We start from the raw sequence: 22,699 nt of genomic DNA, 5'->3' as shown, positions 1-22,699 counted from the left end.
CTTACGCCGCATGCGCATCTCACGTGGTGGAAATGGTCCGTGACTGGGCCTATTTTAATCAATCGTCACAAGCCCAGTTCACTGTTGCCTTTTTATAAAACTATCTCGTCTGGTCCATTTAGAGATTCCATTATTATTTTATTTATTTATTTTTGACAGCTTAGAGATTCCATCTTCTTCTTGAATGGAAAAAGTAAATTAGTTTCTAATATATATTTTCCAAATTGTATGATTTCTTTTATAAAAAAAAATTGACTTATGTTTGTATTTCAATCGTCATTCGTTTCAATATTGCATTGTAAACGTTGATACAATTTTTGATATTGATATATATTCTAAGTCATTTTTTATGGAGATGCCTGCCCACTCAAATATATTATTGTGTTATAACTTTTGTTTTCGAGAAATTCCTTTAAATACCACTAAAAAAAGTTTTTTTTCTAAAAATACTATATTTTAGTTTTTTTTTCAAAAATACCACAAAAGTTTTTTTTTCCAAAATTATCACAAACACAAAAAAATTGATTTTTAAGAATGTAGAATATTTTTTTTAGGTTTAGGTTGACACATTTAGTTTTAGGGTATAGTTTTTAGGGGTAGGGTTTAGTATTTGGAATTTAGAAATTAATTTTTAGTATTAGAACTTTAATTCAATTATGTGGTATTTTTGGAAAAAATTACATTTTAGTGGTATTTTTACAAAAAAACTAAATTGTAGTATTTTTAAAATAAAAATTTATTTTAGTGGTATTTATGACAATTAACTATTATTTTATCCTGGTTTAATATATGGCTAGACAAGTTAATTTAGTGGATGATTTTGATAATGGCTTTGGTTTTGGATCTGTGGATTCATTGACGCCCCATTAGTAATAATACTAATCAAGAAAAACAAACAAACAAACAATGTGAAACCAAAAGCATAATTTTTCTTGGGCGTTGAAAGAGTTTGTCAGTGGAGTCAGAAGAAAGAAACTCAAAGGTGGATTTGGTTTAAGTCAACAAATTTGTTTTCATTTTACAAACGTGACTCTCCCTCGTGGAGTTGGCCTCGCTCTCTTGCATGTTTGTTAGGCATCATTACAAATTACAATCTTCCAAAAAAGAGATTTAACAAGAAGACATACATCGATGAACCAACCAAGTTGCATGTTTACTGTTTAAATCGCTTTGGTATGTAAATTAGACATGAAAAAAATAACTGTTAAAATATACTAGAATAAAACAGGAAACAGGGTAAGGTAATCAAGATATGATAACATATAAGAAGGAAGACTAACATGTTATATAACATAATTCAACGTTCAAACTATATAAATACAATTAAACACCGGTCAAATCTTCCAATATGAGGGGCAAGATTCAATGGAACCAATAATAAAAAATTGAAGAACAAAAAATATATAAAAAAAAAAACATTTTGGTATATATAAGAAAAAGGGACCCACAATAGAAAAAAAAAAAAAGAACCCATGCAAAGCAAAAGGGTCCATGGATGAGAACAATAATGACGTGAATCACCTGTGTGTAATTTTTGTAATGTGTAATTGTGTATACCTCCAATCATTTGTAAACCCCATTCATATCAATTCTAAAAGCTTTCGTTTTTTTTCCACTTGGGTATGTAAATATAATTCTTGATACTTCACAATAAAAAAATAAAATAAATAACCCTAAAAAGACGGTCTTCACTTTTTTTGCATTTTTCAACGCAAATTTTTTACTCTGTTTTCTATTTTCTTTTCTCCCTATTTTTGATTTTTGATTTTTGTTTGCATTAGTTTTTGTTGGTAGTATATTTTTTTTTTTTTAATTTTTCTTACCCTCCGAAACCATTTGAAAACCCCGAGAAAGAGAGAAGACACAACTCTTTTCTTTTCTTCTCTGCTCACCGATGAGCTAAAAACAAATTAATCAAAGACCAAAAAAAAAAATTATTATAGGCTGCTTAAAAGAAAAATCAAAATCAAAATCCATTGCAGTTTCAAACTTCTCTCTGTTTTTATTCTTCTTCTTCTTCTTCTTCACAGCTTGTGTGTGATTCTACTAGTGTTGTTTTTTTTGAATCTCGGTTTCTCCGTAACATGTGAAAGAGGGAAAAAAACTTAAAAAGACTTTTTTTTTTTTTTTTTTTTCTTTTTTTGTGTGTGTTTACCTGAAAAGATTGGATCTTTGACAGCTGGTCGTCTCTGCATGGTTCAATCTCAATCTGGGTCTTCTTCTTCTTCTTCTTCTTCTTCTTTTTTCGTTTCTCGTTTCATTTTCTTATTTAAAATAAAAATAAAATAAAAATGGGTACTTTTTGTCAGATTCCCATAGAAATCTAAAGGGGTGTTTTTTTTTTTGCCCCTTGTTGTTGTTGTTGTTGTTGTTGTTACTGTCTCCATATTTGCTTCCGATGTGTTCAATACACTCTACTTGTCTCTCTTTGCCCCTCCTTTAGATCTGTTTCCAGTTTCTGCTTCTCCCATCTCCGCTTTTCAACAGGTCAGATCACTTGATACTTTCTTTGTCTTACACTCTTTTAAATTTGTTTCCTTTTCAAGACCTCTAATTTTGTGTACAGCTGATTTCAAAAATCCAAAATTTGATTACTGCTAAGCAGGTGCTTGCTTGTTTGCTTCCTCTCAATAATGTTGAGAGATTGAACCTCTGATGATGCTTGGATTCTGGAATACGCGTCGAATCTTTGTTGGGTTTTTAAGAATTGCGCCTCTTCTTCTTCTTCTTCTTCTTCTTCTCTTTGTTATGTGCTGTGTTGCTGGGAATTGCCGAGACTCTCTAGAGGTTTTTAATGATGATATTGTGCCTCCAAGGTGTTTGTAGTATTGCCTGAGAGAGTCATGGGAAACGGGACTTCCCGTGTTGTTGGTTGTTTCGTGCCTTCCAATGAGAAGAACGGTGTTGATTTGGAGTTTCTAGAACCTTTAGATGAAGGTTTAGGCCATTCCTTTTGCTACGTTAGGCCAAGCATCTTTGAGTCTCCTGATATTACTCCTTCAAACTCTGAGAGGTTCACTGTTGATTCGAGCACCCTTGATTCCGAGACACTCAGTGGCTCTTTCAGAAACGAGGTTGTTGATGATCCTTCTTTCTTGAATAGACACAACAGTAAAGGTTTAGCTGAAACCACGTTTAAGGCAATCTCAGGTGCTTCTGTTAGTGCTAATGTTTCCACGGCTAGGACTGGGAATCAAATGGCGTTCTGTTCAAGTGACGTTTTGGAGCCTGCTGCTTCGTTTGAGAGCACTTCCTCTTTTGCTTCGATTCCTTTGCAGCCGGTCCCTCGTGGTGGTTCGGGTCCCTTGAATGGATTCATGTCAGGGCCTCTAGAGAGAGGATTTGCATCTGGTCCTCTGGATAGAAACAACGGTTTCATGTCAGGGCCTATTGAGAAAGGAGTTATGTCTGGACCTCTTGATGTACATGATAAATCTAATTTCTCGGCGCCTCTTTCTTTTAGACGTAAAAAGCCTCGGCTTCAGCGGTTTATGAGGAGTGTGAGCAGACCAATGAAAAGTACATTAGCAAGGACGTTTTCTAGACGATCTGGAGGGTTGAGTTGGATGCATCGCTTCTTCTTGCATCCAGAGACTAGGGTTTCCTGGCCTGTTGGAACGGACGGTAAGTTAAATGGTGAAGACCCTGAAAATTGTTTAGAGTGCAACCGTAACTTGCAATGGGCTCACGGGAAAGCTGGAGAAGACAGGGTTCATGTTGTGCTTTCGGAGGAACAAGGATGGCTCTTTATTGGGATTTATGATGGGTTTAGTGGACCGGATGCTCCAGATTTCGTAATGAGTCATCTTTATAAAGCTATCGACAAGGAATTGGAAGGTCTTCTTTGGGATTATGAAGAGCCATCTGTAGATAATCAATTGCAGCCAGACCAGGAACCTCCTTCCACAGAAGAGTACTTGTGTGATCCAGAAACTATCAGTGAGCCGCATTCAAAGTCAGTAGTGGCAGGAAGTGAGGAGGTTATGACTGATAATAATAGTAGCCTTGGAAATCCTGACACTCCGATTGCTGATGGTCCACCTGGAAATTTAGCAGGTCCTGGCAAGAAAAGCACTAGACTTTATGAGCTACTTCAATTGGAACGGTGGGAAGGAGAAGAAATCGGGATTGTGGCTCTAAACGACATGACCAATCAGGTTGAACATCCATCTACTTCAGGTGGAGGAGCTGGAAATGATCCTTGTACCACCGACCGTAGTGTTCTTGATGGGATTCCAGCCTCGGGACAAAGCCATGGGACTAAAAAATCACAGATAAGCTCAAAGATAAGAAGAATGTATCAAAAACAGAAGTCTTTGCGGAAAAAGCTGTTTCCTTGGAATTATGATTGGCACAGGGAAGAAGGGACTTGCGTTGAAGAGAAGATAGTGGAGTCGTCGGGACCGATTAGGAGACGCTGGTCAGGAACTGTAGACCATGATGCTGTGCTAAGAGCAATGGCTAGAGCACTAGAAAATACTGAAGAGGCTTACATGGAAATGGTAGAGAAGTCTCTTGACATAAACCCAGAGCTTGCACTAATGGGTTCATGCGTTCTTGTAATGCTAATGAAGGATCAAGATGTTTATGTGATGAACGTTGGGGATAGTCGGGCTATCTTATCCCAAGAAAGGCTCCATGATCGTCACTCTAACCCCGGTTTTGGGAATGATGAGGGTATTGGGCATAAGACTAGGTCCCGAGAATCACTTGTGCGTATGGAACTGGATAGAATATCAGAGGAATCTCCAATACACAATCAAACAACTCCGATCAGTGTCTCAAACAAAAATAGAGATGTGACTTCGTACCGGTTAAAGATGAGAGCCGTTCAACTGTCAAGTGACCATAGCACAAGTGTGGAAGAGGTATATATCTCTGACAATTTATCTGGTTAGTAGTGAAAGTGCAAGACTTTGGCTCTGGTTTTGCCAAAAAGCAACTTTCTTTATCTGTTTCAGGAAATTACGCGGATCAAATCTGAACATCCGGAAGATGACCAGTCCATACTGAAAGATAGAGTCAAAGGCCAACTAAAAGTCACTCGAGCTTTCGGTGCTGGATTTCTCAAAAAGGTAGAAAACAAAGCTGCAAATAAACAAAATTTCAAAAGCACACACATTTAGACTACTAATTCACTTTATGAATGAATATTCCATGTTGTTGCAGCCGAATTTCAATGAAGCGTTGCTTGAGATGTTCCGAGTAGAGTACATTGGAACAGACCCGTACATCACCTGCGAACCGTGTACAGTCCATCACAGACTGACTTCAAGCGATCGTTTCATGGTGTTATCATCGGATGGATTGTATGAATACTTCAGCAACGAAGAGGTTGTTGCTCACGTGACTTGGTTCATCGAAAACGTTCCTGAAGGCGATCCTGCTCAATACCTCATTGCAGAGCTTCTCTCTCGAGCTGCCACCAAGAACGGTACAGTTTTAACTTCGATGATAAAAGTTTTTTTTGTTGTTGTTAAGCGCTTTAAGCAGCCGGTTAATGTATGAAACCAAACAATTTTGTGGCAGGGATGGAGTTTCATGATCTGTTGGATATTCCTCAAGGAGATAGAAGGAAGTACCATGATGATGTCTCGGTCATGGTTGTATCACTTGAAGGAAGGATTTGGCGATCTTCTGGACAATATTATCCAGAGAGAAAACTAAAATTCAGTAGATGAATTAACCAAAAAAAAACACAATATTTTTAGGGTTTCTCTTAATTGTTTTTCAAACAATCTTTCAATTTCCAGAAGTAAAAAAAAAAAAAAAAGGCCTAATTTCTCTACTTCCGATTCCAAAATCAAAACTGTTCTATTTACGTTATCCAAGCAATGGAATCAGGTTAAAAACTAGATCCTCTACAGCACGCAGAAGGTTTTGACTTTTGACCTTTCGTCGTCCGCCACGTGTGGTGGACTCATAAAACATCTGATCGGTTCAAGGCGCGGCCGCGTCTGAGTCGTTTTGAGCCGTTAATTCACGATTTCGTCTTTATTCGTCTCCTCTGGGCGGAGCTAATCAAAATCCAATTCTCCGAGCTTCTTCTTCTTCTTCTTCAATGGTCACGAGTCTTCTTCTGCAGATGTGTTCTGAATCTCTCGTTTCACCTAAAGATTCAGATCCGATATGTTATCTCTTCGAAACCTCACTACTAGCTTCGTCGCTCTTCCATCTCGATCTAAGCCGTCGTCACCGTCTTTGCGTCGTCGTTTAGTTCGTTGCGGACTTACAGAGGCGGCGGCAACTTTTTCGCCTCTTGATGTAGTCTCCGGAGAGTCGGAACGAGCTTTCGGTAGCTTAACCGAGCTTCGAAAGGTGGAAGAAGAGGAGTTTTCCCCGGCGGAAGACGGACGTGAAGACGATGACGATCGCGAAGAGGAAGAGGAGGGGATTTCAAGTATCCATGTTCCTCGTGAGAAATACATCAATGTCTCCAAGTCTGATCTCGTTAATGGTATTGTAACGACGCTTCTCGATTCTCAAGACGGAGGAGACGCTGATATCTTCCTCCTCCTTTCCTCGTAAGCTGATTCTGAATTGAACTTTGAATATTGCATCGAAGTTTTCTTATTGGACTCTCTCCATGAGCTGATTTTTGGGAACTCTTTAGGTGTTTAGACTCTATCCTTCACGCGGAGCATAAGAGGATTTTAGAACAAATGAGAGCCGATTTCGTCGCTACTCAATCCCTTGAAGAGGTAAAGACTGGTGGTGACTCATCCAGTGACGACGAAAGCTTTACTTCAGGTGGAGAAGTTGATTCAGAGTCAGAGGACGAACTTAACTCGAATGCCAAGAGATCTGAACCTAGGAGTGTTAATGGATATGAGGGTTTATCATTCCCTTTGGCTGATGGGTTTGACATTTGGAACTTTTTAATATCCTCTGGCAAACATGCAAAGAAACGTTCTGCTGAAAGGTATTATCCACTTGGCTAACTCTGTACTTTCATTTGATACAAGATTTGAGAGTGTTTTGAATTCCTGAATATAGCTTGACAATATTCAAATGCAGTGTAATGGCTGCAACCCAGTTCCAGCGTTCTTTCATTCAGCTTCTTGACAATGCTGGCTTTGAAGAGCTTTCAGCAAGGGATTTAGCATTGACTTCGGCTCTGAATACGGATTACCTTCTTACTTTACCTGTATACGTTGATTGGAAGAAGGCGTCAGAGTCCAATGCTATTGTTTTCAGGTACATGTAATATCTTTTGAGGTGTTTCTAGAATGTGTTATCTAGTTCTGTATGGAGAATCTGCTTATGAGTTTCCATCTTCATTACAGGCGTGGATATGCAACTGAGAAGGAGAAGGGTTTGTTACTTGTGGAGAAGCTAGACTATATCCAGTCTAAAGTTCTACAAGTAATCTTCTCTACTATTGCAAAGCCCCTGAGAAAAGTTGGAAAATTGATAAACAAGGTCTGACTCCTATTTACTGAGGCAAATACTATGTTATATTGCATTCTTGCATATGTCCAGTTTCATTATATCAAAAAAATTTGAATAACATTTTTTCTTCCAATTTCATGAGCAGGCGTTAAGTGAGGCTTCTCAAACTCAAGAAATTCAAGATTTATCTGAGAGAATGAAAGTTTGGCTCAAGGAGCTATCCGTTTTTAAGGAATCATATTTCGACCAAACGTCTGATAGTTTCTTGAAAGAGGGGTTCCGTCCAGATTCAGTCCTCCCCATACGGTTAGCAGCACAAAGGGCGGTCAGTCGATATGAGGGGCTTCTGACACCTGTTGGTCCTCGTGCAAAGCTCTTCAGAAAGTTGCTCGGATGGATTGGTTTCATTTCTCCTGCTTATGAAACACCATCTCAGCTAGCTAATGATAGTAATGCATCTGAACCTTATTTAAGGTGCGTGCCTTTTTTTTTTGTCAGATCTTTGCCACTGAATTTTGTTTTGGTCTCTACTTGATGAGTGTGAAGAATCTGTATGCCAATATATGTGATTGCCCGAATGAACAAGTCTGAAAGTTCCTAGATGTGTTTGTATCACTTGTTTGATTATGTCGTTGATCTATTAAATCAAACAAAAATTCCTTGCATCATTTTTTCCCTAAATCTTAGACCTGATCAGAAATTTGAGTTAAGCAGTAGAGTATTCTTCACGCAGGCCGATATTCTTATCAAGGATGACACTGGATGATATATGGAAACCTGCTTCAAAAAAAGCTTGTGGAAATGATATTTGGAAAAGAATGAAAACTTGGATTTCCATTCTTTTATCACCGTCAACTCTGCAGGTATTCGTTTTTTATGCAAATAATAGCACTGTCAAATTTCCTCAATGAATGAATCACTGTTTATTTTTGCTCTTTGGTGAATAGGAACCTGCGTTTGAAGAACTAATTTTGCTTTACACGAAGGATGCGAGTGAAAAAGATGAAAAGAGTAAAGATGAAACACGATCATCATTACAATTAGAGATATTTGAAAGAATTCCAATTCCAGATTTACCTGTAAGAATATTACATCCACATCATGAGTGTCTTCTCATGTCTCTTCTGCCAATAAACTTTTCCCTGTAGTTTTCACCACTGTTTTTTCTTTTTTCTTTCACTGTTGTATGCAGGTAATATTCCCTCACAAGAAGCTTTACTTTCGCGTCATAGATACAGTAAGTGTGGTTGCAGTACAAACTCATTCTTGTTGATACAGTAAGTGTGGTTGCAGTAATGACTCATTCTTGTTGATCTTATTGTTGTTCTTTAAATCTTTTGTTAGGTACGTCTAGATATCGCCAGTATTTTGGGACTTACAGCATACTTTGTAAACTACAAGTTTGAGAACATCTCATCATCCCCGTATGTCTCTTATCCTCTTCCCTTTATAAACTTACAAAAACAAAGAGTCAAGATTAGTCATTTGCTACACAGGTCAGCACTATTTCTTGATGTGATTGCCGTCACTGCTCTGGTAATTTATGCAACACGTGTGGTTTTGGGTTACAAGCAGACATGGGACAGATATCAAGTGAGTTGACCTCAAATTCATACTCTCTTTCCTACTGTGGGTTTTAGTGTTCTGATGTTGGAATTTCTTATTGCATTTGATCTACTTCTTCAGTTGCTAGTAAACAAGACGCTGTATGAGAAAACCTTAGCCAGTGGCTTTGGCTCCGTCCATTTCCTTTTGGATGCCTCGGAGCAGCAACAGGCAAGATCTCCTTCATTTCTCCCTTCTTATTCCTTTGGAAATATGCATGAGTGATTCTATATGGAAAAATGTTTTACTTCTGACTTATGCTTTTGTTCTCCAAATTTACTCACTATCTGCAGTACAAGGAGGCAATACTGACTTATGCAATTATTCTTCAAGCGGGAAAAAATCAGGTTAGACATAACCAGCCACTCTTTGTCTTAGTGCCATGCCTCATTCTCGGATAGTTCAAGATTTTCCGCAGATGCTCATGAATAAACAATTTGCCTGCAGAATATGTCTTACCAAGGAGTTCGAGATAGATGCGAGAGATTCGTGTATGACACTTTCAAAATAAAGGTCTGTAGAATACTTGAACTCTTATGACGATACCACTGCAACTGCAAACTCTTATATATAACAACATTACTAGAACTTGTAGCTAACTCACTAAACCACTTACAGGTTGAGATGCGAGTAGAAAAGGCTATAAGCACGTTGGTAAGACTTGGTCTAGTAACAGAGACACTGGTCGATAGCAACACCAAGCTACAGGCTGTTCCTTGTCCTCAGGCTTATATTTCTCTTAAAGAACTGTGGAACAGTCTGCTTGGTTGAATATATTCCGAGTTCGAAAGAAGCCCAGAAACAATTTTGCTATATAGATCTTCAGTAAATCCCGAATAGGTTGTACATAAACAGAATCTACTAACATAAGGTTCTTCTTCTCTTTATGATATACAGTTAAAAAGCATTACAGATTTGTCTTATTATTCACAGCTCAAGGGGTTGAGATTTTGTAAAGACAAATACTCCTCCTCCTCCTACAGAACGACCCAAGAGCATGTTATTATCGAGATACGACAGGTAATACAATCCACCTACAGATCTCCTGCAATAGAGGAACACCTTTAGCATCCATAGTCATATCTTAGTACATAGGTTTCTGAAAATAAACAAAGTTAATTGTTCACCTTCCTGGGCTGGTTGCGGTTACTGGAATCTGAGCTTTGAATGTACGGATAAACTGCAAAATCTGGAAACCCCGTAAAGAATTATTAGCTTGGTCACCCTCTATAATGAGTCTTGGTTTCCATGCATTGGTACTAGAAAGTGTGTTTCACCTGTAGGCTTAGAAATGAGCGTGGAAGTATTGCAGGTGCGATAAGACCTTGAAGCTGCTCATTGATGTTAATATTTCTAACACTAATCTGTAAGACTTCCGTGTTACTGAATTCGGATTGTTTCTGGCTAAACACATACTGTAAGCTTAGAAAGGCAGACTATCAACTGACCTCTTCAAACTGAAGGTAGATGTTTCGACTAGAGACCTTGTCGAATTTTGCAGTAACAACAAGGGTTGCACCTTCTTGGTCCTGCCGAGGATTCATTTACATAAACTGTCTGGAAAAATTACATAGAAAGGGCTATAAACAAGTAGAGAAGCTAAAAAACCTCCAACAAGCTTGGAAGACTCCACTGAACAACATTCCGAATGATCCCACCGTCTGATTGATCTTTGCACTCGAACTTCTGGTAGATCTGCCCCACCTGATCAAAACCCACAAAGGATTAAAACCGAAACAAAACTAAAGTATCTCTCTGCTTTGTTTGATCAACATTATCATTCATAAGTAAGTATATAATAACCTGAAAGAAGGGAAATCTTGAAGCAGCTTCAAAGAGAACAACAACATCGGGTGCAGATGTATATTGCAGCCTCCATGTTCCATCTAACTTCACTAAATCAATGGCTTCACCGCCATTATAGCCTTCCACAGTCACCTGAGAAGTTTCTACCAAATCCAGAATCATTAAAAAAGACTTAACCTCCTCACTCAACATAATACAACAACAGCAAATTTAACACAATGACTGTACCAGAGCCTCCTCGATGATAGAACGTTGATCAAAAGTAGCGGTGAGTCCTCGTTGAGTGTCTTGAACAGCTCTCAGTAGATCGTGTTTCTTGTATTCTAAGTCAAGTTCAGTGTCGACGACCTGAGTTATTATCACCGAAACGTATACTCAAATAATTTGTTTCAGACGAGCAAAAGAAAGAAGAGCAGAAACGTGCAGAGAACAAACCCTAGCCGTCGCCTGTCCAGAAGCTACAGCTACTCGACACGAAGATCTCTTCTTCTTACTTATAATGTTTAAGCCGTCAAAAGGGTTGACTCTATTTCTACAGACGCGAGACATTGAAATCGGAGGGCAAGAGAAGGTAGCTGACGCAATTCGATCCATTTTCCAACAACCACCACCCGTTGGATAAACTTATCCAATATTTCAGACCGAAGCTTTTACAAAAATCAGATTTTTTGCTCCCAATTTTTTTGTTCTTTTTAATTTCTCACAAGAAAAACAAAACAAAGAGCGAACCAAAAAAAAAAATTGAGGCGATTACTTCGAAGCTCAAAAAAGCTATTCGAAGATTGGTGAGTATATTACTCCCAAAATTCAAGTTTAAAGATAAAAATAACGCATCGCGCGAAATCGACATTTTAATACGTGGCCGTGTTTTGACCTGAAATAGAACCGGTTCAACTTAAACCGAGCCTTTGGCAATTAAAAACTGTCGATGATTAAAATTAATCAGTAACAACTAACAAGAATTGAAAATGATTAAATCCGATTAACCCGAAAATATCAAATCTCACAAGTAGCTCTAGCTCTAGCAGTATAAAAACTAAACCATCAAAATGGCACTGTACAGCAAATGCAAGGGCCACGTTTTGTAAAATTTGAAGCAGTTTTTTCTTCGTTCTCCACTATAAGAGCCATTTAGCCGTTGTTGTCTGGTTGGTGGTGAGCATCATCGCCTTCATCTCCATAGTGAGCCCATGGAAGAATTGACTCTATCAACACAGCCAATGCATTCCTATTTGCCAGATCACGTGGAGGAGGCGGTGGTGCTTGCTGTTGACCTCCTCCCACCATTCTTGGATTAGCCACAAAGTTCTGCAAATTGTCTGGTGGGAGAGTCGGCATCGAATCAGAGAAATCATGGGTTGATAAATGAGAATACCTGGAATGGATAAGAATCCTATGTGATCAGCTCTAGCCATAAGGAAATCATATGTGATCAGCTCTAGCCATAAGAAAAGTTATAAATGAGATTTGAAAACACTTACTGGTTGTTCTCAGCAGAGAAAGCTTCTTTCCTTACACAAAGCCAGCTCTCGGCTTCGGTTCCGTCTTGTTCCAGTGACTCAATTACTAGATCAGCAGCACTCCGAAGCAATTTTTGTACATCTGGAAGCCTCCATATAAGGTAGTTCCTCTCGACATATATGTTGATAAGGTGATCCAAGGACATTATCTTTGATTCATCTGATCGGAAGTAAGAATGCTTGAGTATCTTTGTCCATACCTGATCTTTTAAAGGTACTTTGTCCACTAGTTTCCTGAGTACTGTCGGATGAAGCTTCAAAGCTTGTTTCATGAGATCCAAGGAGCTCGACTTCGAAGTATCTATGTGAGTGGCTTCTGAGGAAGACGAAGACTCAATCTTCTCAAGAAAAACCCGGGCTATTGCAAGAGAATATGAGAAATTTGGGAAGAGCCACAATGAGTTGTCATTTCGGTACTCCTCAGAGAATTGTTCCAGCCACGCATACTCCTCTGCTCTCAAAGCAAAGTAATCCACACAAAACAAAGCGCCCACTGGATCACTCGTGTCCAATGAAAGCAATAATTTGCAGACCTCCAACGCTGACCTATGACAGCCACGCCTGTCCATGTTTCTCAGGTGAGTGAAAAGCGTCTTGAAGAACAGCTTGTTTGTGTCGTGGTTAAAATCCAACCGGCAGTTACCCTGGAACGGCGTGAACATAGGATGCCATGCCCGCTCCAATCCGTACAAGCACTTGCCAATGGCATCTGCAGCCATATCATGCTCACCAACAAACTTAAAGTAGTCCGCCATAGTTATGAGCGACTCGATATGGTAAGGATGGTGTATAAGGACACTTGCAACACCATTCAAATCATGGATAGCCTGTGCAGCTTGAAATGCCCTCTGAGCCTGCTCATATGAAGCTGAATGGGTATATCTGCACGTAAAAAGAAAAGTATCCCACCAGACGTACAAAGTTACAAACTTACAATGTCTATATTCCAAATACACACACCCAACCCAGAAAAAAAGAAAACTGTAAAAAATATTTACCTGAAGTAGTTGTTACCATCTTTAGTCTCTAGAAACTCCATCGAGAAAGATCGATCCCAGCGAGACCAATTCTCCTTTGGAGATATCAGAACCGTCTTTGTGATATTATGAACTCCACGTCTTCCCCCTCGCCCCAGTCTAGAGCTACCACCACCTGGAGTGCCACTCTCAAAGGACCTCATAGCCTTTGAACCATACACTCTCCTCAACTCGTTTTCAAGATTAAGGTACTTGGGATCTATTTCCAAAACAAATCGTGAAGAAGAAGCCATTTTGGAAGAATCAGCATTTGCTTTGGTCTCCTTATCTTGCTTAGAGTTAGCACTGAGACCAAGCGCTTCTAAAGTCTCATCCAAAGAGATATCAGGCTTGGCCACATTGGAACTAGTCTCTTTGTTTTTCTTCGTCTTCTTTTTCTTCGACTTATTCTTAGACACCGGCTGTACATTATCAACATTCTTTGACAGGTGATCCCCCCCATCTTCCTTCTTCTTCTCAACTATAGTCTCATCATCAATCTCTATCTCCTGCAATCAAACACCCCAACTGTTACAGAAACACTTTGTCTATTACCAACAAACAAAACATGAATTTACTGATCATTAAAACGGATAGCTCCAGAGATAATCAGAAACCAAAACCATAAACATCTAAAGATCAAACTTATCAATACAGAGATATATGCACCGGTTTCAATCCTAAAACACGCAAGAGGATAAAAATTCAAGATACTACAATCAACCAAACAACCTAATTGGAGGTAAAAAAATCCGATAGACTGACCTCAAGATCTTCATCATCTTCGTTCAAGAGATCAAACGGATTAATCGAAGAACGAGCTCCCGATTCTTCATCTTCTTCCTCTTCTTCGTGATGAATCTGTTGTTTCGATTCTTCGTGTTCCTGGAGAACCCTCTTAAGCAACCTCCCAGACATGCTCTACTCCTGCTTCGTCTTCTCCCAAATCAAACGATGTCGAATTAAGACGGCGGAGACACCGATTAGATATCTCGACGGTCGATACGCTTAATCATCCCTCGCTTCTCTTGACCCTTTTCGAGTGAGGATAGTGTATCTTTCCGGTTTTTACTTAACCGGCACCATTGAACCGGTCAAACTGATAGAAAAACGAACCGAGATTTGGACGAAAGAACCGGTTTTTACTTAATCCGATTTTTTTTGTAAATTTATATTTAAATCAACCGACGCCGTTTTGAAGTTATACTAATGTATGATACAATTTTGTTGTAGGGCTATAAATTATACTATTAAAGTTCAAATTTGGACCGCATATAAAGGTGTTGATTTTTTTTTATATATATGGAGAATCTGATTAAATTAGAATCCAATGCTTTCGGCTAAGCTAATAATTAGAGTCACCACGAGCAACGCTAATTATCTCTTTGTGATATCTTCTCTTTTACTTCAAAAGTAAACTAATCACAAATTCACTATGATTTCGATTCTCTCTCCCCCCATGCTCTCATTCTTTTTTTTAATAATTATTTGTCCCTATTTCTGCTATAATTTTGGATCATTTCATATCGATAATTGTATATTTTACTACAATATTACTTTCATTTCATGATATGCTTAAAGTCATACCATCTCATCATTACGATACAAAATCATACTCCAATTATTTTCTTCATTAGAGACTTTTTTCGGCTGTTTAACAAAAAGCTAAACCTTTTTCTACAGTTAGTTGATTATAATTTTAAATTTTCACCAAAAGTAGAAATAAACAGAAGACTCTAATCATATCAGTGATCAAAGTGGGCCTACCAGGGTAGGCCCATACACGCCACAGCGATTCAAACCCAAAAGTCCAAAGTCCAAAGCTCAGTTTATATAAATTGCACTCTCTCCTCTCCATCTTCTTCCAGACAACAGAAAAAAAAAAACAAAAATGAATCGGAATCTTAGAAACGCCATTGTTGCATTCCTTGCACCACTTCCCTCTATCGTCTTCTACCTCACCTTTCTCCGTAACAGTTACTCTCCAGCTTCCGATTCAGAGCTCTCCTCTATTCATTCATGGTGTTTGAATCATCCTCTTCTTCTGGCAAACCTTCTCTTCTTCTTCAACGTCAATGTGCTCTTCTGGATCATCGGTTTACTCCAATCTAGCCACTGGGTACGCATCCAATATGTTTACCCATTTGTTAAATATTTGTAATTCGATGATCTCTTTCTCAAATGTCAGATTTTTATAATTGATCATTATTCGTCTGTTAATTTTGTAGATGATCGATGTGTATTGGACTGTGATACCAGTAATGCTGGTTCATTACTTCGCTTCTCATCCATTGGGACAATACAACAAGTGGAGATCCACGATTGTCATTATCCTGACATGGGTTTGGAGTATTCGGTTGACTCATAACTACTTCCGGCGGGAAAATTGGGAATGGGGTGCTAGAGAAGACTGGAGGTTCAACGACTTACGGAAACAGTATGGGAAACACTGGTGGTGGCTCTCCTTCTTCTCTGTCTACGTTTCGCAGCAGGTACATTGCCTACCACCTGTTCGATGAATTGCCTCAAAGAGCAAGTTTTTAATCTAGTCTAGCTTATCTGCCTTTATATGGATGATTTAGAGGAAAGTAGATTCTTTTTGGTTATAAGGCTTAGTTATATGCTTTTTGTTTCTCATTAAGCTTCTTTTTTCCAAACTTTTCTCAGATCTTCCTCATTGGGATATGTCTACCTTTATATGTCATCCATTTCGTTGATGCGCCACTAAACATCTGGGACTTCGTTTCCTCGGCTATCTGTTTGACGGGTATTGTCATGGCATACTACGCAGACACACAGCTTCACGAGTTTGTAACCGGAAACCAAAAACTCAAGGAGCAAGGAAAGCCTAAAATCCCCAATCTTGACACCGGTCTGTGGCGTTACTCTAGACATCCTAATTACTTGGGAGAGCAATTGTGGTGGTGGGGATTAGTTATATTTGCTTGGAACCTTGGTCAAGGATGGACTTTGGTAGGTGCGTTGGTTAATACTTTGTGTTTGGTCTATGTAACAATCCTTGTTGAGCGTCGGATGGTGAAACAGCAATACAGAGCTGAAGCTTATAGAGCGTATCAGAAGACAACCTCGGTGTGGATTCCATGGTTCAAATCTCATGATGTTGCTACTAAAGACAAGAATACTTGAAGGGAAGCTTTGATTAGTTTGTTTCAATAGAGATCCTTAGCTGTGTATTATAAGCATTGTTTGGTGTGTTTTTTTTCCTCTCATTTTATTTCATTGGTTATGTTTTCTTTGGTCTGTGTGTAAATTTGCATTAAAAATGGGTTTTTCTTTTGTCTATTTGGGCTTTGTCATGTCTAGTAATCAATCGTACTAGTTATTTTTTATCTATACTGAATATTCATGAATTGATTTCTTTTCAGAAAATCACGAAAATAAAATAAAAACAGGTTTTTCTCGTTTGATATAATATATTTCGTCAACAACAAACCAAAAGCATATGCCAAAATGGTTAGATATTGATAAAATTTTGTAGAATATACCATTAGAATAAAATACAGTTGAAGCTATCGTATCTTTCGGGAAATATCAAATCTTAATCACTACCTATAAGAACAGGGTGCAACCTAAGACAAATACATTAGTCCTCGTTCTCATATCCAGTTTCATTATAGTCACAAACCTAATTCAATGGAGGAAACTGGGAGGAGATTTGTTTTATCCTCTGTTTTAAGTGTCTCTTTGATTTGCTTATGTCTTTCAACATGTCACGTTTCTGCTTACCCCTTCGGTCCAAGGCAGCTCCGATTTAACACTGATGGTCGGTTCAAGATACTGCAAATTTCAGATTTGCACTACGGTTTTGGCAAAGAGACGCCATGCTCCGACGTAGCACCAGCAGAAATGCCTTACTGCTCTGATCTCAACTCCACCGCCTTTTTACAGCGAACTATCGCCTCCGAGAAGCCCGATCTCATCGTCTTCTCCGGTACAAAAAAAAAATTTATATTATGTAACACAAATTTTTTTTTCGGTTCAAGAACTTATAATGATGTTGTTTTATTCTGTAACGCAGGAGATAATGTATATGGACTATGCGAGACAAGTGACGTGGCAAAATCGATGGATAGGGCATTTGCTCCTGCGATCGAATCGGGGATTCCATGGGTAGCCATTTTGGGAAATCACGACCAAGAATCCGACATGACTAGAGAATCACTGATGAAATACATAGTCAAACTCCCAAACTCGTTGTCTCAAGTAAACCCTCCCGATGCTTGGCTATACCAAATCGATGGTTTCGGTAATTACAATCTAAAAGTAGAGGGTCCTTTTGGGTCTCCTCTCTTCTTCAAATCCGTTCTCAATCTTTATATGCTCGACGGTGGATCTTACACGGATCTCAAGGGTTTTATTTACAAATACGATTGGGTCAAAACCTCTCAGCAGAATTGGTATGAACAAACTTCTAAATGGCTCGAGATGGAACACAAGGGGTGGCCTTTCCCTCAGAACGGTACCGCGCCGGGGTTGGTTTACCTCCACATTCCGATGCCGGAGTTTTCATTGTTCAACAAATCAACGGAGATGACTGGAGTGAGACAAGAAGAGACATGTGCTCCACCTATCAACTCTGGTTTCTTTACCAAACTTGTCGAACGAGGTGAAGTAAAAGGTGTTTTCAGTGGTCACGACCACGTCAACGACTTCTGTGCCGAACTACATGGAATCAATCTCTGTTACGCTGGCGGTGCCGGGTAACTAGCTTGTGTCGCACGCTATATATATCTCACTTATAACCCCTTACTTATAACACACGCTTTTATCTGTTTTAGGTATCATGGGTATGGAAAGGTTGGTTGGGCTAGGAGAGTAAGAATGTCGAAGCTCAGCTTGAGAAGAGTAAGTATGGATATTGGGGAGCTGTTGATACAATCAAAACTTGGAAACGGCTCGATGATAAGAATCATTCTTTGATTGATACTCAACTTCTCTGGTCCAAGAACACAAGTAAGTAAATCTCAGGTCATCTATAAAACATTCAACTTAAATCTCAGATCTTAATTTGGAGCTTTTTTCTTTTTGCAGCGGATGATATTAATATTGGGTTTAGTTGCCCTACTATACCACAGCACTAGTCATGCAGTGACCGGAGTGTTTGTAGAGTGATAGGGGTTTTTTTTTTTCTTTAATTATTTATTTATGATTTACTATTTCCATATTTTGTTTAGCATTAAAAACAAAAAAAAGGCAACTCAGCATAATCTTATCTGTTACATTCATTTGATTTTTCTCAATAGTTTGATCTATAAACGTGTGAGTCGTCAGTTGGGCACGCTTCTGTAAATTTAATAATATTCGGCAATGATTATAAATAGTTTACAATGTAGGGACTGGGTAAGAAATATTGGAATCAGGTAGAAAGCAAAACTTGAATTTCACATTCCTATTACTCGTTGGAAACGCCGAGACGTTGGCATATTTCGATTTTTTTTTTTTTTTTTTGTGAGTTTTTAAGGCCAACGAGTCGACAAAATCCCAATTCGCCTCCAATTAGCTAGGGTTCCAGTTTGTGATAACTAGTTTCAGATAATTTTCATTCACGAGAGATTTGATGTAAACATATCACCAAAAAAAATCGTTTGCAAACCTATAGTATGATTGTATGAATTGAGTTAGCTATACTATATAAAACCCTAAAACTAAAGTTTAATTTGAGATTTAGGATGAATGTATGCGTTTATAACTTTATGACAACACCATAATCATAATATATATAGGTCATAATTACATATAATTAGATGCTAGCTAAGCTATAAGGTACACACATGTGATATATAATACTAGATGCTTGTATAAATCTACATAGCATGATACATTTAACGTATGTGTATAAACATAACAGTATATATTTACATTACATGTGTCTCTGCAATGTACTGTATGCGTTGTGCTTCAGAGTTCAGACCAAGAGACCAAAAGAGTATCCAAAATAAAAAGCATAACTGACCACAAAATAATTATATATTTTAAATTTCCTCATTGTATAGCCTCTAACTTTTGTTAATATGCTCATAAATTAACTAAAGGCATCAGAAAATATATGTGAAAACAGATGTTACCTTTTTCAATCGCCCCAAGATGAGGAAAAAAAAGGGAAGAAGAAAGAAGCTCTTCTCTTTTTGCTAATGTAGACATCACAATGATATAAAGAAACAAGATTTTTTTTATTATTGTTTTGTCACTGCCCATCTCCTGCAACTCTGCCTAACTAATATCCAGCAATAGCTTCAGAAAAAGCAGCAGCAGCAGCCATATTTAGTAACCAAACATAGAAACCCATCACCAAAATTAATTGCAGGGACAATAATTAATGATACACATATATAAATACAAAATGCAACACACACATATATATATAGAGACAATTCACTTTTCTAAGACAGCCCATCAAACTCTGAAACTTTCTGACCACAGAGACATACAAGAGAGACATGGGTTTACACTGATCCCAATCCTAGTTCATGTCGTCTCTTCTTATAATATCTCACTTATTTGTACCCAATGTTTCCTACTCTATACAGACTTACAATCTTATTACTTACCCTATGATCTGTTTTGCCAAATGTAAAAATACTCCATTGATATATAATTGAGAGAAACGAAGAAACAAAAAAAAAAGACTTACAAATGCTAGAACTACTTCATATATCTATTCATACACACAATCAACATTTTCAAGAACACTTGTACTATCCGAATCCATAAATTTTCACTATTATTAGAACATATATCATCAATTGATCTCCAATAATTTTTTCAATGAAATCAATGCATTATAACGTCATATAAATATATATATATATATATATGTAGAATTATGTGTACTTTTCCAAGATATACCAACTAATATAATCATCGTAAATTATTGATCCAAATCAAAAGACAACGAAGACTTTCCTTTCTTAGAGAAGTGATCATCTTCAGTGTTGCTTCCAAGTCTCAGCTGGAACAAAGAGGGAGATGAAGAAGCACCACCGCCACGTGGCAAACTCCCACCGGAAGATGATGATTCCTCCTCCGTGCTGTTGGTCGTCATTCCACTATCGGCACATTCCATATCAACTCCGAAAAGCCTCAGTCTCTTCCCGGCAGTTCCAACAAGTCCTTGATTAGCTCTTCCGTGCATCATCACCGGCACAGATTCGATCACTAGCGGATCAGCCCCCACCGCCGCAGAACTACTGACCCTCTGGTCCACTGACCTGACGAAATAACCATATCCAAACTCTCTCGGGATTTGATGATAATTGTAACCACCACCGTGATGATGATGATGACGTTGCTGCTGATGGTTATAGAGATTGTAACTTGTAGAAGGGAAACTGTAAAACCTAGGGAACATAGCTCCGGCGGAGAAGTGAGGATGATGGTCAGGGACTTTAGGTCGTCTCCTCCAGTCAATAAACAAACGACTGTCTCTCCCTGAATCTCCGACACATCTTTGGAAAGAGACAATATCTCCGGCATCAAGCTTCTTGTCTTTAACGAATCTGCTCCAACCTTTGGTCATGACATAGCTTTGACTACTGTTCCAGTAAGAGTAACGGAACCTCCAAGATTTGCCTGTGAGATCTTCGAAGTTTAAAAGCAAACCTTTCTCGTTTGAGGATGAATCTAATGGGAAGAATCTCTCTGCGTGTTGCTTTGGGATCACAAGTCTGTTTAGCTTCCCAACATCACTTGGAGTCACCACTTTGTCAAACATGTGCTCTCTCTCTACTACTTCTCTAGCTCCTTCTCCTTCTTGCAAAGGCTTCTTCTCTTCTTCGTCTTCTTCTTCTTCATCTCCATCTCTTGAAAGAGACAGATTCGTCATCATCTTTAGAATTTTCAGATCTCTCTTGAAGATGTGACCAAGAAATGGGTTTTATTATAAGGATGGATTTCGATGGCTTCCTAAGGGGTGTCTTTGGAATTGAGAAGGGAGGAGAGAAGCAAAAACCCTAAAAATTGGAAGGAGAGGAGGAGAATTGGAGGGGGAAAAAGATTTGATAGGTGATGTGATTGACCTAATTATACATAAATAGAAAGTGGGTTTAGCCTAACTTCACTGATCATCAGCACCACCTATCTCTCCTCTCCTCTTCTCTATCTCTATCTCTATCTTTTACTGTTTCAAGCAGTACTTATAGCTCTTTGAAATTGAGGGGAAAAGGAAAAAGAGTCTCAAGATTTTTAGAAGAACAGAAAAATCATCAATGTTATAATGTTATGATGAGAATGATGGAGATATGGGCAAGAGAACCAATTAAGAGGGACCCATGAATTAATCTGGTTCAGTTCATGTGACCTTATTGTCCTTTTACCACCATCCCCTAGCTATAGCTAGTTTCTTCTTTCTTTCTTTTTTTTTTTTCTTTCCTCCTTAACATAATGGTAGTATTTCTTTAAATAATTCCCCATATAAAAATACTATTCATTTGCTAACTATAAATGCTTGAGATCGAAAAAAAAGGGAGTCAGATTTTGTCCAACATAGTAGATGGTTGGGATATGAGGCGAAGAGAGATGATAATGTCGTGGGCGTAGGGAGAATTTTTTGGTTTTTGTTGTTTTAAATTAGAATCTTAAATCTAATACACAATCAAATGATTAATGAGTACTTTATCAATAATCTCCTTCTAATGGGTTTGCTGCAATTTTGAATCACAAAGACAAAATTGGCATGTTGTTTGTCTTTGGTCTTTACTCTTGACTTTTTGTTATGGTTACCCTTCTCTCCTTTACAAATTTCTTGGTTTACACATACATGTAATATATAGTGTTTTGTTTGAGTGTTACATGTTTTACTTTGCAACAGCTCCCCCACTTGTAAGAGATGCTTTTTATATTAATCACACATTTATACCCTTCTTACCTGTCCTTTCTTGTAATTCTCGTTGTATGTGTGTGTGTGTTTTTTATCACTTACAATTTTTGTGTACTCTCGTTGCTAGTTGCTACGTTGCATTATATATAAAACATCAAAACCATAATTTTTTTAACAAAACTAAAAATTATATACAGAATATATGTGAGTTTTAAAAAAATCATGAGTTTCTAACTCAAAATTAGTTGATGATAAAGATATATATCTCTTATATCTTAATATGAAATTATAAACACAAATCTTGATAACTTTTTGTTAGGTCTATCTCGAATTGAATGAAACATGATTGTTAAACCTAAAAATTAAACAGATTTATATTGTTGTTTGCCTATTAAACAAATTAAAAAAATATTTTGAAGAATTCCTTAATTGATCTAAATTCAAATGATAGGTTGATAAGATATAAAAAGTATTCGAATAGTCAATTTTAATCTGCGGATTGATAGTATATTATTATTTTGGTT

The 22,699-nt window shown here is 37.9% G+C and overlaps 7 protein-coding genes across 9 annotated transcripts; 4 read left to right on the top strand and 3 right to left on the bottom strand.

Moving 5' to 3' along the window:
* The first annotated feature begins 1,708 nt into the window (after nt 1–1,708).
* LOC104793673 (protein phosphatase 2C 32) lies at nt 1,709–5,788 on the top strand. The gene is made up of 5 exons (XM_010520078.2): nt 1,709–2,487; nt 2,606–4,868; nt 4,962–5,075; nt 5,170–5,434; nt 5,530–5,788. The coding sequence occupies exons 2-5, from the start codon at nt 2,844–2,846 to the stop codon at nt 5,679–5,681; spliced, it is 2,556 nt and encodes an 851-aa protein (XP_010518380.2). The 5' UTR covers nt 1,709–2,487; nt 2,606–2,843; the 3' UTR covers nt 5,682–5,788.
* A 23-nt stretch (nt 5,789–5,811) lies between these two features.
* LOC147943063 (uncharacterized) lies at nt 5,812–9,904 on the top strand. 2 transcript variants are annotated; one of them, XM_087455330.1, is made up of 14 exons: nt 5,812–6,524; nt 6,614–6,922; nt 7,018–7,197; nt 7,287–7,422; nt 7,538–7,866; nt 8,126–8,255; nt 8,340–8,471; nt 8,585–8,629; nt 8,737–8,816; nt 8,889–8,985; nt 9,079–9,168; nt 9,291–9,344; nt 9,445–9,510; nt 9,616–9,904. In XM_087455330.1, the coding sequence occupies exons 1-14, from the start codon at nt 6,130–6,132 to the stop codon at nt 9,766–9,768; spliced, it is 2,196 nt and encodes a 731-aa protein (XP_087311456.1). In that variant the 5' UTR covers nt 5,812–6,129; the 3' UTR covers nt 9,769–9,904. The 2 variants fall into 2 exon arrangements, with proteins under 2 accessions (XP_087311456.1, XP_087311457.1); XM_087455331.1 differs by having other exon boundaries at nt 5,954–6,524; nt 6,622–6,922.
* On the bottom strand, nt 9,789–11,642 carry LOC147943062 (putative plastid-lipid-associated protein 10, chloroplastic). Its single transcript, XM_087455332.1, has 8 exons — nt 11,239–11,642; nt 11,032–11,151; nt 10,801–10,935; nt 10,606–10,701; nt 10,446–10,526; nt 10,275–10,361; nt 10,125–10,186; nt 9,789–10,042 (listed from the first exon to the last, which is right to left on the bottom strand). The coding sequence occupies exons 1-8, from the start codon at nt 11,395–11,397 to the stop codon at nt 9,925–9,927; spliced, it is 858 nt and encodes a 285-aa protein (XP_087311458.1). The 5' UTR covers nt 11,398–11,642; the 3' UTR covers nt 9,789–9,924.
* Nucleotides 11,643–11,710: 68 nt separating this feature from the next.
* LOC104793670 (uncharacterized) lies at nt 11,711–14,420 on the bottom strand. The gene is made up of 4 exons (XM_010520074.3): nt 14,105–14,420; nt 13,322–13,848; nt 12,285–13,205; nt 11,711–12,178 (listed from the first exon to the last, which is right to left on the bottom strand). Exons 1-4 carry the CDS (start codon nt 14,255–14,257, stop codon nt 11,935–11,937), a joined length of 1,845 nt encoding a protein of 614 aa, XP_010518376.1. The 5' UTR covers nt 14,258–14,420; the 3' UTR covers nt 11,711–11,934.
* A 756-nt stretch (nt 14,421–15,176) lies between these two features.
* Nucleotides 15,177–16,642, top strand: LOC104793669 (uncharacterized protein C594.04c). 2 transcript variants are annotated; one of them, XM_010520073.3, is made up of 3 exons: nt 15,177–15,458; nt 15,568–15,831; nt 16,007–16,642. In XM_010520073.3, the coding sequence occupies exons 1-3, from the start codon at nt 15,231–15,233 to the stop codon at nt 16,484–16,486; spliced, it is 972 nt and encodes a 323-aa protein (XP_010518375.1). In that variant the 5' UTR covers nt 15,177–15,230; the 3' UTR covers nt 16,487–16,642. The 2 variants fall into 2 exon arrangements, with proteins under 2 accessions (XP_010518375.1, XP_087310122.1); XM_087453996.1 differs by having other exon boundaries at nt 15,192–15,458; nt 15,568–15,875; nt 15,956–16,642.
* Nucleotides 16,643–16,957: 315 nt separating this feature from the next.
* On the top strand, nt 16,958–18,578 carry LOC104783272 (putative inactive purple acid phosphatase 14). Its single transcript, XM_010508402.2, is given in 5 exon segments — nt 16,958–17,291; nt 17,379–18,060; nt 18,139–18,179; nt 18,182–18,313; nt 18,392–18,578. Coding segments are annotated over 5 exon segments (1,203 nt in total). The 5' UTR covers nt 16,958–16,993; the 3' UTR covers nt 18,442–18,578.
* A 1,478-nt stretch (nt 18,579–20,056) lies between these two features.
* Nucleotides 20,057–21,621, bottom strand: LOC104793667 (B3 domain-containing transcription factor NGA1). The gene has a single exon (XM_010520072.3). It carries the CDS (start codon nt 21,183–21,185, stop codon nt 20,229–20,231), a length of 957 nt encoding a protein of 318 aa, XP_010518374.1. The 5' UTR covers nt 21,186–21,621; the 3' UTR covers nt 20,057–20,228.
* Nucleotides 21,622–22,699: the final 1,078 nt, after the last annotated feature.

This window comes from Camelina sativa, chromosome 6, assembly GCF_030686135.1.
Source record: "Camelina sativa cultivar CO46 ecotype springtype chromosome 6, ASM3068613v1".
Taxonomy (NCBI): domain Eukaryota; kingdom Viridiplantae; phylum Streptophyta; class Magnoliopsida; order Brassicales; family Brassicaceae; genus Camelina; species Camelina sativa.
This window is presented reverse-complemented; position numbering and strand designations above follow the sequence as displayed.